The sequence below is a fragment of the Chiloscyllium plagiosum genome, unplaced genomic scaffold, assembly GCF_037043375.1.
Source record: "Chiloscyllium plagiosum isolate Xiang-an unplaced genomic scaffold, Cpla_swu_hap1 HiC_scaffold_36, whole genome shotgun sequence".
Classification (NCBI taxonomy): domain Eukaryota; kingdom Metazoa; phylum Chordata; class Chondrichthyes; order Orectolobiformes; family Hemiscylliidae; genus Chiloscyllium; species Chiloscyllium plagiosum.
In genome coordinates this window covers 41810039-41827390 of record NW_028270174.1, presented here as the reverse complement: position 1 = coordinate 41827390, position 17352 = coordinate 41810039, and the positions used below count along the sequence as shown (strand labels likewise).

The window sequence follows — 17352 nt, the reverse complement described above, 5'->3', positions numbered from 1 at the left end:
TGTGGGGGGGGTGGGGGATGAGTTTGGGGGGTGGGTGTGTGTGTGTGGGGGGGTGGGGGATGAGTTTGGGGGGTGGGTGTGTGTGTGGGGGGGGGTGGGGGATGAGTTTGGGGGGTGGGTGTGTGTGTGTGGGGGGGTGGGGGATGAGTTTGGGGGGTGGGTGTGTGTGTGGGGGGGGTGGGGGATGAGTTTGGGGGGTGGGTGTGTGGGGGGGTGGGGAATGAGTTTGGGGGGTGGGGGAGGAGTTTGGGGGGTGGGTGTGTGTGGGGGGGTGGGGAATGAGTTTGGGGGGTGGGGGTGTGTGTGGGGGGGTGGGGGAGGAGTTTGGGGGGTGGGTGTGTGTGGGGGGGTGGGGAATGAGTTTGGGGGGTGGGGGTGTGTGTGTGGGGGGGGTGGGGGATGAGTTTGGGGGGTGGGGGGGTGTGTGGGGGGGGTGGGGGAGGAGTTTGGGGGGTTGGGGATGAGTTTGGGGGGTGGGTGTGATGGAGGAAGTGACGCGCCCCGGTGTCTGTCGCGTGTTGATGACGCGCAGCGCCGCCCTCCCTGCTGCTGGTCAGTGTTGAGGCCGTTGCCGCTTCACCATGAGGGAGACTCCGCTCTCAAACTGTGAGCGGCAGTTTATTCTTCAGGCTATCGCCGAGAAACAGGTACCACCCGAGTCAGCATCCTGTGTTCAATCTCAGCCCAGTGTGGTGTCCGTTAGTTTTTGTTGACGCTGGCCTTTGATTCTGCCCGAGGTGGGAGGTGAGCGTGGAGGTTGGGGTCGGGGTGAGGGTGTGGACTGCCCTGCCCTACCCTACCCTGCCCTGCCCTACCCTACCCTACCCTACCCTGCCCTACCCTACCCTACCCTGCCCTACCCTACCCTACCCTGCCCTACCCTACCCTGCCCTGTGCCCTACCCTGCCCTGTGCCCTACCCTGCCCTGCCCTGCCCTGCCCTGCCCTACCCTGCCCTACCCTGCCCTACCCTGCCCTACCCTGTGCCCTACCCTGCCCTACCCTGCCCTGCCCTGCCCTGCCCTGCCCTACCCTGCCCTACCCTGCCCTGCCCTACCCTACCCTATCCTGCCCTGCCCTACCCTACCCTACCCTATCCTGCCCTGCCCTGCCCTGCCCTACCCTACCCTACCCGACCCGACCCTGTGCCCCAAGCCCCGGTTGGTGGAGCTGGTCTGCGCTGTCGTGTGCCAATACATAATGAAGGCGTGGAGATGAAATGGGATGCTTTGTTGACATGGTCAGTGGTCTGTGTGTGAGGAGAAGGTGTGCTTTGAATACTGAACAAGTGCTTATTATGTGGCAAGAACTGGTGACCTTTGGTTTGTGTACTGAAAGCTCTGTGTTAGTGTCCAGAGTTAGGGTATGTGTCTTCATGTGAATAAAGGGCTTGGTGTTATTGCAGAGTGTATAGTGGGTGGAGTGCAGAGTGTTCAGTGAGAGTGGGGAAGGACAGGGATATTCCGTGTCAGTGTAGGGGTCCTCTGTTGTGAAAGAGATTTTTGAGGGTAAGAGGTGGCTAATGTTCTTAGTGCTTCAGGACCTTAACCACGAAACTGATGAGAGAGAGCAGGATTGGTTCAAATGCAGCAAGAATTGTGTGGCTTCAGCCCTCCATTTTCCCTGTCAATGTTAAATCCTCCAGTGAGTATCTGTGAATGAGGGATCCCGGTAGACTGCTCACAATCTTGCCAGGGTTTGATGTGTGGGTGACTCATGTGAATTCTCAATCGCCATTAAATTTTGTGAGTAAGTGGCTTGTTAATGAATCTAATTGCCATCCCACTACAAGAGTAGAGTAAGGTCCTCATTTTGACTCCCTCCAATGCATGCAACTAATTTGGGAGCATTTTCCCTGATGTCAGGATATGGGTGCTTCCGTTCTGTTCTCTGGGCTTGTTTAGATCTTGGTCTGTGCTGTGAAGATTTTCATTGTTGATGTGAATTATCCTCAAAAAGTCCAGGAAGTTTCAGAGGTGACATCTTTTCTCAAGTTATTTTTTAAAAATAAACAAAGCATTCGTATCTTTATAATAAACCCTTGGAAGCCCCAAAATGGTTCATATTAATTTTGCAGTGTCGTCACTTGAAGTTTTATAAGTGAATATGGCTGCTAATTTGTTTGTCTGTTCCACGAGACTTCCCTTCCAATCAACTCTGGCCAGCTCCTCCCTCATGTCTTTGTAGATATCTTTACTCAATTGTAATACTGTTACATTTGATTCCAGCTTCTCCCTCTCAAACTACAGGTGAATTCCATCATATTATGGTCATTTCTCACTGCAGCTTCTTTGCCCTTGCTCTTGCTAATCAGTCTGGCTCATTACGCATCACCAAATCTGGAATTGCCTGTTCTCTAATGGGCTATACCAGTACTCGTCTCCAAAACTGTCTTGAAGACATTCCAGAAATTTCATTTCTTGAGATCCAAAATTATTTTTCCAGTCCATCTGCATATTGAAGTCTCACATGATCATTAGAACAATGCCTTTCTTGCCTTTTCTATCTCCTGATTTATTTTTTCTTTCCCATATCCTGACTACTGTGCACAACAACCATCAGGGTCTTTTTCCTTCACAAATCCTCAACTCTACCCACACAGAGTCATTTCTTCCAACTCTGTTACTACCTGGTATGCCACATCCTTGTGAATTTCCTTTGCACCTCCTCCAGTGTAATCACATCCTTCCTGTTGAATGTTGATCAGCACTGCACAAAGTACTCCAGCTTGGCCTAACTAAAGTTCTGTACAGCTTCAACATGACCTCTCTTTGATAATATTTATGCATGACTGACAAAAGCAAGTGTCCTGTATTAACCTGTCCTTCAGGGATCTATGGACAAATCTCTCTATTCCTGTGAGCTCGTCAAGGGGAGGTCATGCCTGATAACTTTGTTAGAATTCTTTGAGGAGGTGACAAGCAAGTTAATCAAAGGAGAACCAGTGGACGTTATCAGTTTGGATTTCCAGAAGGCCTTTGACAAGGTGCTGCACAGGAGGCCGTTAATAAAGGATCGGCTGACTAGCAGAAGGCAGAGAGTAGGAATGAAGTAATCTTTTTCAGTAGCTGGTGGCTAGTGGAGTTCCACAGTAGTCTGTATTGGGGCCCCAACTATTCACATTCTACGTTAATGATCTGGACAAAGGAACAAAGGGCATTGTTGGTAATTTTGCAGATGACACAAAGATAGGTGGAGGGATAGGTAGTGGTGAGGAAACGAGGCTGCAGAAAGACTTGGACAGGATAGGAGAGTGGGCAAAAAAATGGAAATAGAATACAATGTGGAAAGTGAAATTGTGCACTTTGGTAGGAAGAGTAGAGGTGTAGGCACATTTCTAAAAGGGAAAATCGGAAACCTGAAGCACAGTGATTTGGGAGTCCTAGTTCAGGAGTCTCTTAAAGTTAACATGCTAAAAGAACTTAGCTAAAAGAATTACAGATGCTGGAAAACGGATATTACTGGAAAAGTTGGCATCATCTATGGAGATTGCATTTGCCTTCCTAACTGCAATGTTAGCACGTTTCAAAAGGGCTAGAATACAAAAGCAGGCATGTCCTGGTAAGGCTGAGTCAAAAAGTATGGCACTGGAAAAGCAAAGCCAGTCAGGCAGCATCCAAGAAGCAGGAGAATCGACATTTCGAGCTTAAGCTCTTCATCAGGAATGTGGAGGCTTTGGATTTGCTGTAGGTAGTGGTTGTCCTGGTCAGGTCCAAATTGTGGTGGTCTGAATGTGGTCTGGAGTCCATGCAGGATCACTCAGTTGCGTAGGCAGACGCTGAGGAAGGAAATGTGGCTGTGGTAGTATCTGCTTCAGGATGTGGCTGAAGAGCTTCAGGGCAGAGATGATGACCTTGGGGGGGGGGGGGGGGGAGGGAGTGCAGTGAGAGAGAGACTCACTGAGATCCTTGTAGAGGGAGGAGGAGATCTTCTTCAAGGTGGGCATCCTTGGAAGAGGTTTCACAGTAAGGTTATAATCACCTAGGAGAAAGTGAGGACTGCAGATCAGAGTCAAAAACAGCATCGGAGGAGCAGGAGAGTTAATGTTTCGAACATTAGTTCTTTATCAGGAATGAAGAGCCAATGCTTGAAGCATCCACTCTCCTCCTTGGATGCTGCCCGACTGGCTGTGCTTTGCCAGCTCAACACTTTTTGACTCTGACCTACAGCATCTGCAGTCCTCACTTTCTCCCTGTACTGTTGAGACTGTATGGTCAGACCGCATTTAGAATATTGAGAGCAGGTTTGTGCCCTGTATCTAAGGAAAGATGTGTTGACCTTGGATGGAGTCCAGAGGAGGTTTACAAGAATTACCCTGGGGAATGAAGAGCTTGTCATATGAAGACTTTGGGCACATGCACTCAGTGGAGTTTAAAAGTATAAGGGGTGTCTCATTGAAACTTCGAGAATATTGGGAAGCTTAGAGTGGGTATATGAAGTTGTTTTCAGTGGTCAGAGAGTGTAGGACCTGAGTGCACAGCCTCAGTGACCGCATGACTCTTTAGAACAGAGTTGAGGAATTTCTTCAGCTAGAGGGTGATGACTCTGTGGAATGCATTGCCATAGAAGGCTGTGGAGACCAAGTCATTGAGTATTTAAGACAGATCGGTTTTTCATTGGTAAGAGAATCTGGATTATGGGGCGAAGGCAGAAGAATGGGGTTGAGAAACATCTCAGCCGTGACTGAGTTTGCTCCGCCATTCAATGGGCCAAATGGCCTAATCTTGCTCCTTTTTATCTTAGATCTTTTAGGATGGAGCATTTCAGCTATGAAGAAAGGCTTGTTAAGCTTGGGTTGTTTGTTTTGGGTAACAGAAGCTCAAGGGGGAGTCTGATAGAGATGTATAAGATTGAGGGGCATGGAGAAGGTAAATCGAGAACAACTGTTACACTTGGTTGAAAGGTCAATAACATTAGGACAAAATTTTAAAGTGAAAGGCAAAAGGTTCAGAAGTGATTTTAAGGAAAAATGGATGTCTGGAAATGCAGTGTCTGGGAGGTAAGTTGAGGCAGGAAACCTCACAACCCTTTTAAAAGTACTTGGATGACCACTTGAAGTGCCATAGCATGCAAGGCTATTGGTCTAGTGTGGGAAAGTGGGTCTAGTGTAAGTAGTATATGTTTGGCACTACAGACTTGATGGGCTGACTAGCCTCTTCTGTATTCTATAGTTATTGGATTATAATGTGAACTTGTCTGTTTTTGAAAGCAAGAATATGGATTTAGAGTATACTGCATAGAAACAGACCTTTCAATCCAACTCATCCATGCTGACCAGGCTTCCCAAACTAAATTAGTCCCATTTGCCTGTCCTTAGCCCATATCTTTCTAAACCTTTCCTGTTCGTGTACCTGTTGTGACAATACTATGGCTTTTAAGAGGTGTATTTTTTCCTGGCTTTTTTTTAATGAAGAAAGGTTGAGATAGAGGTACAGAGCATTCTGCTCAAAGCCAATAGAGTAAACAGCTTAGGAAAGCCTTGGGTTTGGGGGGGGAAATAAATTAGAACAATTAAAGCAACCTGAATGGGTGGGGGTTACATTCCCACAAAACCAGGATTTTTAGTTTTAGTTTTCTGCGGTTGCTGAGGTTTTGAAGTTAGATGTGGAAGCTCTTATTCCTGTCTTTGTTACAGCTAAAAGCTGGGGGTTCTCTTCCTGCTGCTAGAGTTGCATGTGAGACAATCTGTTTTACTGAATTTTCCATTGCCGAGGGTGTGTTTATGGGATGTTAAGTTAATATGTAGTATTTTGATAACCATTTTGATCCAGTTACAGTTAAGCCAATTATTTTTGTTTTATGGTTGTCTGTGTTTTAACTGTACTGTAAAAATAATGTTTTGCTTAATGTTGAGTAGTTTGAATTGTATCTGGAATGGAATACTTTACACTAACCTTCTCAAAATATGAAAAAAAAGGGCCTGTACTAAATATATTTTGAAAAGGTTTGGTCTGGTCCTTAACACTGTCCAAATGTCTTTTAAATGTTATAACTGTACCTGCATTTTCCACTTCTGCTAGCTTATTTCCATATGTGCACCATTCCCTGTGTGAAAAAGATTGCCCCTCGGGTCCGTTTTTAAAATCCCTTTTTAAAAACTACCTTTGCTATTTATTTTGTGTGTTCCTCATAATTTTAAAAACCTCAACCTCCCTCACTCCAGGGGAAAAATGTATCCGCCTATTCAACCCCTCCTTCGAACACAGTCCCTGAATGTGGAGGAGCGGGTATTGGACAGGAGTGTACAAAGTTAAAAATCTCACAACACCAGGTTATAGTTCAACAAGTTTATTTGGAAACATTAGCTTTCGGAGCGCTGCTCCTTCATCAGGTGGCTCCAAATAAACCTGTTGGACTAAAGCCTGGTGTTGTGATTTTTTTTACTCAATCCCTCAAGTCATATTAACATTCATGTAAGTCTTTTCAGCACCTTTTCCAATTTAGTAATATTCTGCCATAGCAGGGCGACCAGAACAGTATGCAGTTTTCCAAAATTGACTTCACCAATGTCCTGTATAACAAGACTTCCCAACTCCCTGCACTCAATGGTCTGACCAATGAAGGCAAGCATGCCAAATATCTTCTACCTGTGACGCCACTTTCAAGGAATTAGGGTGTCTCTATTTGACCACATTCCCTAGGGCCCAGCCATTAACTGTGTAAGTCCTACGTGGGTTTGTCTTCACCTCACAATTATCTAAATCAAACTCCATTTGCCTCTCCTTGGCTCATTGGTCCACCTCATGAAGCTCCCATTGTAATCTTAGATAACAATCTTAACTCTCCACTATACCACCAATTTTGGTGTCATCTACAAACTTACCAACCCATGCTTTCAATATTCTCATCCAGATTGTTTGTTTATATAAATGATGAACAGCAGTGGACCTGGCACTGATCCCTATGAAACACCACTTGTCACAGGATTCCAGTTTGAACAGCAGCCTACTGCCATCATACACTGTCTCCTACCGTCAAGATAATTTTGTATCCAATTGATTAGCTTTTCCTGAATCCCATGTAATCTAACTTTACTAAACCATCTACCATGCGAAATCTTGTTGAAAGCCTTGCTAAAGTCTATGCCTTATCTATCTTCTTGGTAGCCATGATGTGGAAGCCCCCCCCCACTGCTGACACACGCATGCTCTCGCGCTCTCCTCTCACATGCACGCACATACACCTATAAGTCTATGGGGTGACTTTGCATTGCAGAATTGTAATTGCCAATACGTTCAGTTTTGTTCAAAAGCATACAATATGCAGGCAGTCGATCCATCTAACCTTTTATAACTTTCTATTTTGGAAATAGAACCAGTCTAGCTCCAGATTGGGGCACAGACAGAGTCTAACCTCACACCATTGTCTGAGCCATGATGTCACCTTTCGTTATAAAACCTAAAGTAATCTCTAATGTTACTGGAAAGAAGTTTTGGGATTTACATATTAGTGAACTGAAACCTGCAACCCATTCTGAAAGACTTAATAGCAGTCTAGGTTTGTTCAATATATTGTTTCAGTTGCATGACACTCAGATCTTTGGCTATAAATTCTATGTCTTATGATCCTGCTCCACACCCATCTGATGAAGGAGCAGCGCTCCAAAAGCTGGTACTTCCAAATACACTTGTTGGACTATAACCTGGTGTTGTGTGATTTTTAACTTAGCTTCTTCAAAGAATTCAAACTTGAGATATGATTTGATTCTATGGTAGGATTTGAACTCATGTCTTCAAATTATTACTCCAAGACCAATATCCCACCTTCCTCTTCTAAATAAGGTGCACGTTCTACATGCCGTGGGATCTTATAAGACCTTTTAAAAAATAGGAACAGAAAAAGCCATTTGGCACCTTGTGTCTGCTCTGCCATTCATTAGGATTGTGGCTGATCCAACATTCATCATGTCCACTTTCCTGCCCTTACCTTGTAATCCTTGATTCCCTCACTGGTCAAGAATATATCTGTCAGTTTTAAACATACAGTGGGAGACTGTGTGCCTCCACAGCGGACTGAGGCAAGGAGTTCCAAATACACTCTAACCTCAGGAGAAATTCCTCCTTATCTCCGTTTTAATTAATTCTGAGACTATGCTCTAATGTTGAGAAATACCGTTCTTTTCTATTTTAATCAGCAGCTATCGTAAATTGAGCTTTTTGCCTCAATGGTTTTTTGATTTGTTAAAAAGTTGTAATGGGATGGGGTTGAATTTTGTTTTACCATTAAAGAAGATATAAATGTGTCGACAAATCCAAGCCATAACCCATCATGAATATAGATGGAATTTAGTTACAGAATTGCCGCAGACTATGACTATTTTGTTCAGAATGTGACTGATACCCTGCATTTCTAACCTACAGCGTCTTGATGGAAGACAGACGTATGACTATAGAAATATCAAGATAACATTTGGAACAGAATATGGATGTTGTATTGTGGAACTGGGAAAAACAAGGTAAAATAACTCAATTTTTTTAGATCCCTGTAGTTCTTCATTTTATACAATCTGCAAAAGTGTGTTTGAGTTTTGTGCAGTTTGTCTTTATTTTTGGTGCATTTTAAACTTGTTTGTGGAAGCTGAGATGGACTGTTACACCAGTGCCATGGCATTGGGCAGCCAAGTTTTGATTGTCTTTTTCTTCCATGTGCCTCACCGGTGGCTGTACTACATTTGAGAAGGAACCAAGTGGAGAGACAGAAGGGCAAAGGTGTTGTTTTCATCAGTTGGAGGTGTGCCAGCAGAAGCTCCAGGAAAATCGGTCATCTGTTCTCTTAAAGGAGATTTATAAGCAAGGAAGAATAGAGAATTAGGGGCTGGGTGGCATTTCGAGGAAAGTAAGGCTTGTACTCCATAAATATGGAGTTTGGTGTGGGTCTGAAAACAATGGCTTCAGCCCTCCCTGTATTCAATTGGTGGAAATTTCTAATCCAGTGCTGGAGACAAGCAATTAAAGAAGAGAAACTTGATATGAAACAAATGTACATTTGAGGTACAAAAAAACCTACAAAAAAAGTGTCTGATCGTGGCTAATAAGAGTTAGATGATATTTGATCGCAGAAAAAGACTTAATGTTTGACTTTTCAAAAAAAAGTTGAAAGCCTGAAGGTTGTGTTTTTAAGTTCAACAAAGGAAGCCCAAGAAATAGAAAGAATTAGTGTAGACCAGCAAAGCATGCTCAGTAGATTGTATAAACATTGCCAAAGGTTATAAACAGGGCTAGATTAGTGAAAGTAGGAATAGACACATTAGAGACAAAGGGAGGTGAAAGAAGTGATAGCATACCCAAAGTGCAAACTTCAGCCATGTTGTGTTAACTTGGTGTTATTACAATAACTTAACTCTTCCTTGAGACCTTTCCCTGCTTGGATGATTCTCTGTGACGACACAGCTGATAAATCTTTTTATTAAGAACTTCCTTCGTACTGAGGAGGATTTGGGCCAATGTGAGCATTTATTAGAGATGATGTAACATAGTACTTTGAAAATCATATGATTAAACATAGAATATATGGATTTTAAGAAAGAAAATTTTGTTCGACAAATCTGTTGGAAATGTTTGAGGATGCAGCTAGGATGGATATGGGGAACTAATGGAAGCAATGTTTTTTGAGATGGGTTGAGTGAATGAGTAAGGATGTGGCAGATGGAACACAACGTATTAACATTTAAAATTATTCTCTTTGATAAGCAAATTAATAAAAGCAAATTACATATTTTTGAACAGAAAGATATTGAAACACTTTTGCATTCAGAAGGACTTGTGTTACCATACACATACATCACAAAGTTTACTTGCAGATACAGCAAGCATTAAGCAGGGAATGATATGTTAGCTTTTGTTACAAAGGGTTTGGAATAAAAGCGTAAAAACATCTGAATGCAATTTTAGAGTGCATTGATGAGAACATAGCTGGAGGACTCCTGAAGTCTTGGCTTCCTTGTCCAATTAGGGGGACAATGTCCTTTTGGGGAATTTTACTTCCTCCTGGAATGAGGGAATTGTGTAATACCAAGAGATTGAATGAACTAGGCCTACTTTCCTGGGAGTTTGGAAGAATGAGAGATTATTTAATGGAAATGCACAATCCTCAGAATGCTGAGAAAATATTCCCTCAAATTGGGAAGCTAGAACATGGTGTCACAGTCTGAATCAAAAATTAGTCATTTAGGACTGAAATACGGAGAAATTTCTTCACTCCAAATGTTTGTGAACATTTGGAATTATCTGCTACAGAAAGTGGTGATGCAAAGTTATGAATATATCAGGAGAGAAATTATATATTTTTGAATGTTAAGAGAATTAAGCAAAAAGAGAATGATGGGAAAGTTAAATCTAGTTAGAACATTGGTCATGATCTTATTGAAAAGCAGAACAGGCTCAAAAGACTAATTAGTCCTTAATTTTTAAACCTAATGAGTAGAGACTCATTTAAATGTTCAGTATTTGATGTGGCCCTCCACTCTGGCTCTGCTGACTCTAATCCCTATCCATCTGCTTTTATGGTGTCATAGAGATGTACAGCACGGAAATAGACCCTTCATTCCAACTCGCCCATGCCAACTGGATATTCTAAATTAATTTCCTCCCATTTTCAAACACTTGGCCCATATCACTTGAAAACCCTTCCTATTCAACTACCCATTCGGATGCCTTTTAAATGTTGCAATTGTACCAGCCTCCACCACTTCTGGCAGCTCATTCCGTACACACACCCACCGTCTGCATGAAAATGTTGCCCCTTAGGTCCCTTTTAAATCTTTTCTCTCTCACCCTAAACCTATGCCGTCTAGGTCTGGACTCCCCCCATTCCAAGGAAAAGACCTCTTTTTACCCTATCCATGCCCCTCATGATTTTATAAACCTCTATAAGGTCACTCCTCAGCCTCCAATGCTCCAGGGAAAACAGCCCCAGCCTGTTCAACCTCTCCCTGTAGCTCGAATCCTCCACCTGGTGACATCTTTGTAAATCTTTTCTGAGCTGAAAATGTGTTGCTGGTAAAGCACAGCAGGTCAGGCAGCATCCAAGGAACAGGAGAATCGACGTTTCGGGCATAAGCTCCTGATGAAGGGCTTATGCCCGAAACGTCGATTCTCCTGTTCCTTGGATGCTGCCTAACCTGCTGTGCTTTACCAGCAACACATTTTCAGCTCTGATCTCCAGCATCTGCAGACCTCACTTTCTCCTCAAATCTTTTCTGAACTCTTTCAAGTTTCACAACATCCTTCCAATAGGAGAGAGATCAGAATTTCACACAATATTCCAAAAGTGACCTAACCCAATGTCCTGTACAGCCACAACATGACCTCCCAACTCCTATACTCAATGCTCTGTTCAATAAAGGAAAGCATACCAAACATCGCCTTTACTATCCTATCTACCTGCAACTCCACTTTCAAGGAGCACTCCAAGGTCCCCTTGTTCAGCAACACTCCCTAGGACCTTACCATTAAGTGTATAAGTCCTGCTAAGATTTGCTTTCCCAAAATGCAGCACCTCACGTTTATATAAATGAAACTCCATTTGTTGCTACTTGGCCCATTGGCCCATCTGATCAAGGTCCCCTTGTATTCTGACCTTCGCTGTCCACTACACCTTCAATTTTGGTGTCATCTGCAAACTTACTAACTAAGTCTCCAATGTTCACATCCAACTCATTTATATAAATGATAAAAAGTAGTGGAGCCAACACTGATTCTTCTGGCGCACTGCTGGTCACAGGTCTCCAGTCTGAAAAACAACCCTCCACCACCTTCAAGCCAGTTCTGTATCCAAATGGCTAGATCTAACCTTGCTGAACATATTACTGAAGTCCATATAGATCAGGTCTGCATTATTTCTTCAAAAAATTCAATCCAGTTTGTGAGACATGATTTCCCATGCACAAAGCCATGTTGACTATCCCTAATCAGTTCTTGTCTTTCCAAATCATGTATATCCTGTCCCTCAGGATTCCCTCCAACAACTTGCCCACCACTGATGTCAGGCTCACCGGCCTATAGTTCTCTGGCTTGTCCTTACCACCTTTCTTAAATGGTGGCACCATGTCAGCCAACCTCCAGTCTTCCGACACCTCACCTGTGACTATCGATGATACAAATATCTCAGCAAGGGGCCCAGCAATTACTTTCTAGCTTCCCACAGAGTTCTAGGGTACAACTGATTGGCTCCTAGTGATTTATCTACTTTTGTGTTTTAAGGCATCCAGCACCACCACCTCTGTAATATGGACATTTTTCAAGATGTCACGATCTATTTCCCCTCATTCTATATCTTCCATGTCCTTCTCCAAAGTAAATACTGATGCAAAATACTCGTTTAGTATCTGCCCCATCTCTTGCGGTTCCAGGCTGCCTTGCTAATCCTTGATGGGCCCTATTCTCTCCCTAGTTACCCTTTTGTCCTTGATATATTTATAAAATTGCTTTGGAATCTCCTTAACCCTAGTTGCCAAAACTATCTCGTGTTCCCTTTTTACCCTCCTGATCTCCCTTGTAAATATACTCCTTTTATACTCTTCTAAAGGGTTTGACTCGATCTCTGTCTATACCTGACATATGCTTCCTTCTTTTTCTTAACAAAAACCTCAATTTCTTTAGTTACCTAGCATTCCCTACACCTACCAGCCTTGCCTTTCACACTAACAGGGACTTGCTGTTCTGGAATCTTATCTTTTTTTTTGGAAGGCTTCCCATTTTCCATCTGTTCCTTTGCCTGTGAACATCTGCCCCGAGCAACTTTTGAAAGCTCTCGCTTCATACCACCAAAATTGGCCTTCCTCCAATTTAGAACTGTGACTTTTAGATCTGTTCTATCCTTTTCCATCACTATTTAAAACTAATAGAATTATGATCGCTGGCCCCAAAGTGCTTCCCCACTGACACCTCAGTCACCTGCCCTGCCTTATTTCCCAAGAGTAGGTCAGGTTTTGCACCTTCCCTAGTAGGTACATCCACATACTGAATCAGAATTTTCTTGTACACACTTAACAAATTCCTCTCCATCTAAACCCTTAACACTAGCAGTCCCAATCTATGTTTGGAAAGTTAAAATTCCCTATCATAACCATCCTATTATTCTTACAGATAGCTGAGATCTCAATTTCCTGCTGACTATTGGGGAGTGTATAATACAATCCCAATAAGTGATCATCCCTTTCCTACTTCTCCCTTCCACCCAAATAACTTCCCTGGATGTATTCCCAGTAATATCCTTCCTAAGTACAGTCATAATGCTGTCCTTTTTCAAAAATGCCACTCCCCCTCCTCTCTTGTTTCTTCCCCTCTTTCTATCCTTCCTATAGCATTTGTATCCTGGAACATTAAGCTGCTAGTCCTGTCCGTCCTTGAACCATGTTTCCGTAATTGCTATGATACCCCAGTCCCATGTTTCTAACCATACCCTGAGTTCACCTGCCTTCCCTGTTAGGCCTCTTGCATTGAAATAAATGCAGGTTAATTTATTATCTTGTTGTCTGCTTTGTTCCTGCCTGCCTTGATTGTTTTGACTCGCTCCTTTTCCCAACTGTACCAGTCTCAGATTGATCTCTTTCCTCTCTATTTCCCTGGGTCCCACCCCACCCCAACTTTACTAGTTTAAATCCTCCCGAGCAGCTCTAGCAAATTTCTCTGCCAGTATATTAGTCCCCTTCCAGTTCATGTGCAATCCATCCTTTTTGTACAGGTCACTTCTACCCCAGGAGAGATTCCAATGATCCAAAAATATGAACCCTTTTTGCCCTGCACCAGCTTCTCAGCCACACATTCATCTGCTCTAACCTCCTATTCTTACCCTCATTAGCACATAACACTGGGAGTAATCCAGATATTATAACCCTTGAGGACCTCCTTTTTAAATTCCTGCCTAACTTTCTATATTTTCCCTTCAATATCACATCCTTCCTATGTCATTAGTTCCAATGACCTCCTGCTGGTCCCTGTCCCCTTTCAGAACATTCTGCATCCTGTCTGAGATATCCTTGATCCTGACACCAAGGAGGCAACAAAGCATTCTTATTTTTGACTTCCTGCCACAGCAACATCTATCTCTGCCTCTGACTAGGGGGTCTCCTATCACAATCGATCACTTGGAACTTGATGTAACCCTCATTACATTCAAGGCAATCTTGATACCAGAAACTTGGCTGTTCGTGCTACATTCCCCTGAGAGTCCATCACACTCAACATTTTCCTAAACGGCATACTTGTTTGAGATGGGGATAGCTACAGGAGACTCTTGCACAACCTGTCTACCTCTCCTACCTCTCCTGGAGTTAACCTGATTGTATCTGCGGTTTTTCTCCCTGCTTATAACTGCCATCCATCACAGCTCTAACCAATCCATGCTGTCTAATGGGATTTGCAACCAAAGACACTTCCTGCAGACATAATCATCAATAACATGGAAACTCTTCCCTAAACACACTCATCCTACAGGAAGAGCACATCACTCTACTAAAGGCCATCTTTATCCTTCACAATCTACAGACCCAGAAAATAGCATCATATTATTGCTCTTAAAAAACACTCTTCCAGGCTAATGTAATATATAGGGCTTATATTTTAAAAGTTTAATCAAGAGGTAGATCTCAATAAAACTATAGCCAGGAAAGACCCCACTCTACTCACTGTTGTAGATTTAGTTTTCTGAAGATGTGGGTGTACTGTAGCTTTGAGAGTTAAAGTATCACTTCTTCCTAAGTGCTTGCTTGCAGTTTTCTGCCGGGGTGCCAAGTGCAACCAGGCCTCTGCCAGAGAGCTGCCAGTTCCAAGTTTAGAGCCATTGTTTTGTAGAGTAGTAACAAAAAGATATGCTGGCAAGGAAGACGCCACCAGGAGGTGACTAAATAAAAACTTGTTCTTTGTCTACCTTTTTTTATTCAATTATTTTTGCTATCAGGTAGCAAGAAAGCCCCTTGCTTCTCATTGAATCATGTCAAGATTTTTAACATCCATCTGAATATCTAGGAGGCCTAGGGTTAAAGCATTTTAAATCTAGAATCGGGGATTTTTGATAATGCAGAACTCTGTTGCATTGTAGTATGATTTTTTTATATTGTCCATTATTATGCAGAGATGTTTTTGTTTTCTCTGGAGTTGGAATAAAAGATGTTAAATTTGTCTTTAACTGTTATTTCAGGGTCCTGGCACAAGTATCATGTGAACTTGTTATTCCTAAACTTAGTCGGCCTACAGAAGGCATAATTTTCTTCAATTTGGAGCTCTCTCCAATGGCTTCTCCTACATTTGAAGCTGGCAGGTTAGTTTGGCGTGCAGATAACAATAAAAAATTACAATTATTAATAATTTTGCACCTACCAACCTGTTTTCCTTTTTGACATTTGAATGTTTCTGTTCCCTTTAGTGAAGATAGAAAATGCTTTTGATATTGTGCATTACTGTAACTTTGTGTTTGTACCTTTTTTTTTCTCTTTCCAATGAATGCACTTATAAAAATATTCATTTGAATGCAAGCTGATAGTGCAGTTGTCAAAACTGAATGTTCACTGTTTCCACCCAGTTAAAGTTGGGTGCATGCCTTGGAGATTGGACATTATACATGTGCATGCAATTGTCAGTTTTAAGATTGCTCTTGCCAATACTTTGAGAATGTAATCGCTCTTGCTACCAATTTCTGCCATTCCCTTGCCTTCACATGGACCATCTCTGTCTCTTCTCTTTTCTTGCTCAGCGACCTTAATTATACTCCACTCTCCCACCCCCTCCCCCTCCCCCCACTTATGGAACCTTTCATATTGAGGATTCATTATGGCTGTTAGTCTCCATCCCATTTCTTGTAGTTCTGGTCTCCTTCCTGCTGCTCACTCCTAGAAACATTAATTTGTTCACCTTGTCTTCTCCTTCCACCTCAAAAGATCATCTATGACCATTTTTGCCACCTTCAGCTACCACAAAACATCATGTTCTGAGCAGACTATTTCCTCTGTGATATTCCAGTTTACCTTTTAATTTTTCCTTACCCACCTCCCCACCACACCATCACCAATAACACCTCCCCTTCCACGGCACATGCTTGTACATGCACAGCAGATTCAATGTGTCTCTTCTTTCCTCTGCTACTGAGTACCACCCAAGCACTCTTTCCAGTTAAAAAAGTGACTTATCGATCCTCCTCCCAACTTGGTATACTACATTTAAAGCATGTCTGTGCCACAATTTGCAGTCCAAAGGCAGATTGGGTGAATTCTTTACGAGATACCATTTTATTCTTCAAGTGTCACCCTTAATCTACAGTCACTTGTCATTTTCTGTTTTTATTTTCAGGACTTGCATTAAAGTATATCCTGATTCAGTGATCCTTTTGTAAAAATTGAAATGTACTATAAATGTAACAGAATCTTCAGCATTAGGCAAGGATCTCTCCTCCCGTATAACTGTAAAAGCTACATGAAGTTGGCATCCACAATTTTGAATTCATTAGCTTTGGGCATTGTAGGAAGTGAATTAATGATTATAAAATCACAGAAAATATTACAACTACTCGCAGATCAGGCAACATCTGTGAACTAAATTTATTTCTAATCAATTATCCTTTCTCTCCGGTGGAAAATGTTTGTGGTGTAGCAGATTTTAAGCAAGTATGGCTGCCGGGGATGGGATGAACAAAGATGAATGAAAAATCAAAGAATTGCTGGAAATCAGCAACAAAGACAGCTGGAAGAACTCTGGTCTTGCAGCAACTTGTAGAGAGAAAGCAGAGTTAATGTTTCAGATCCAGTGACGACTCTTCAGAAGAAAGAGGAATGTCTTTGTTGGAAGGAAAGCAAATAAGATTAAATGATAAAAAGATGACATTGCAAGGCAAAAGAAATTGGTAACAGGACAATAAAGAAAATGTTAATAGTGCAATCATTATCAACAGCTCCAACAGTGAAGTTTGAGCAGTAACTAACATTTAAAATCAACTGTAAAGTGCCCAATCTAAAGAATGAATCATTCCTTGAGGTTCGTTGGAATCATGTAGGGCCAGTGAGTTCAAAGTGGGAATGATTATACCTATTTTTGAGTTTTTATTTCAGCTGAGAATTAAATATGGCCACTTTTTCTAGGAAGGCAAGTCTGGACTTGAATCCCTCTTTGTGTCTCTAGTTAGGTCAGACAGTGTTTCAATAATTGATAGATTCAAGGGTATTTCATTAAATGAGAGAGTTTTTGTTCTGTTTTTAATAAACTTTATGGTCAAAGCTGATAATTTTTGACCAGTCAGAACCCAGAGTAAAACCTGGCTTGATAGATGATGAGTTTGCTTTTGTAATTTGGTGCCCATGGTGGTCCATCATTGAATACATTCGCAAGAAGCTCCAATTTACTTTCAACAAAAGAATATCAAAGCT

At 42.3% G+C, this 17352-nt stretch overlaps 1 protein-coding gene across 1 annotated transcript in view; it reads left to right on the top strand.

Moving 5' to 3' along the window:
- Positions 1-525: 525 nt before the first annotated feature.
- exosc9 (exosome component 9) overlaps positions 526-17352 on the top strand; it is a 65788-nt gene continuing 48961 nt past the window's right edge. Inside the window, exons 1-3 of the mRNA XM_043674027.2 lie at positions 526-647; positions 8360-8454; positions 15138-15257. Of these exons, the coding sequence (XP_043529962.1) occupies positions 582-647; positions 8360-8454; positions 15138-15257 (281 nt within the window). The 5' untranslated portion in view covers positions 526-581. The remainder of the gene's footprint in view (positions 648-8359; positions 8455-15137; positions 15258-17352) is intronic.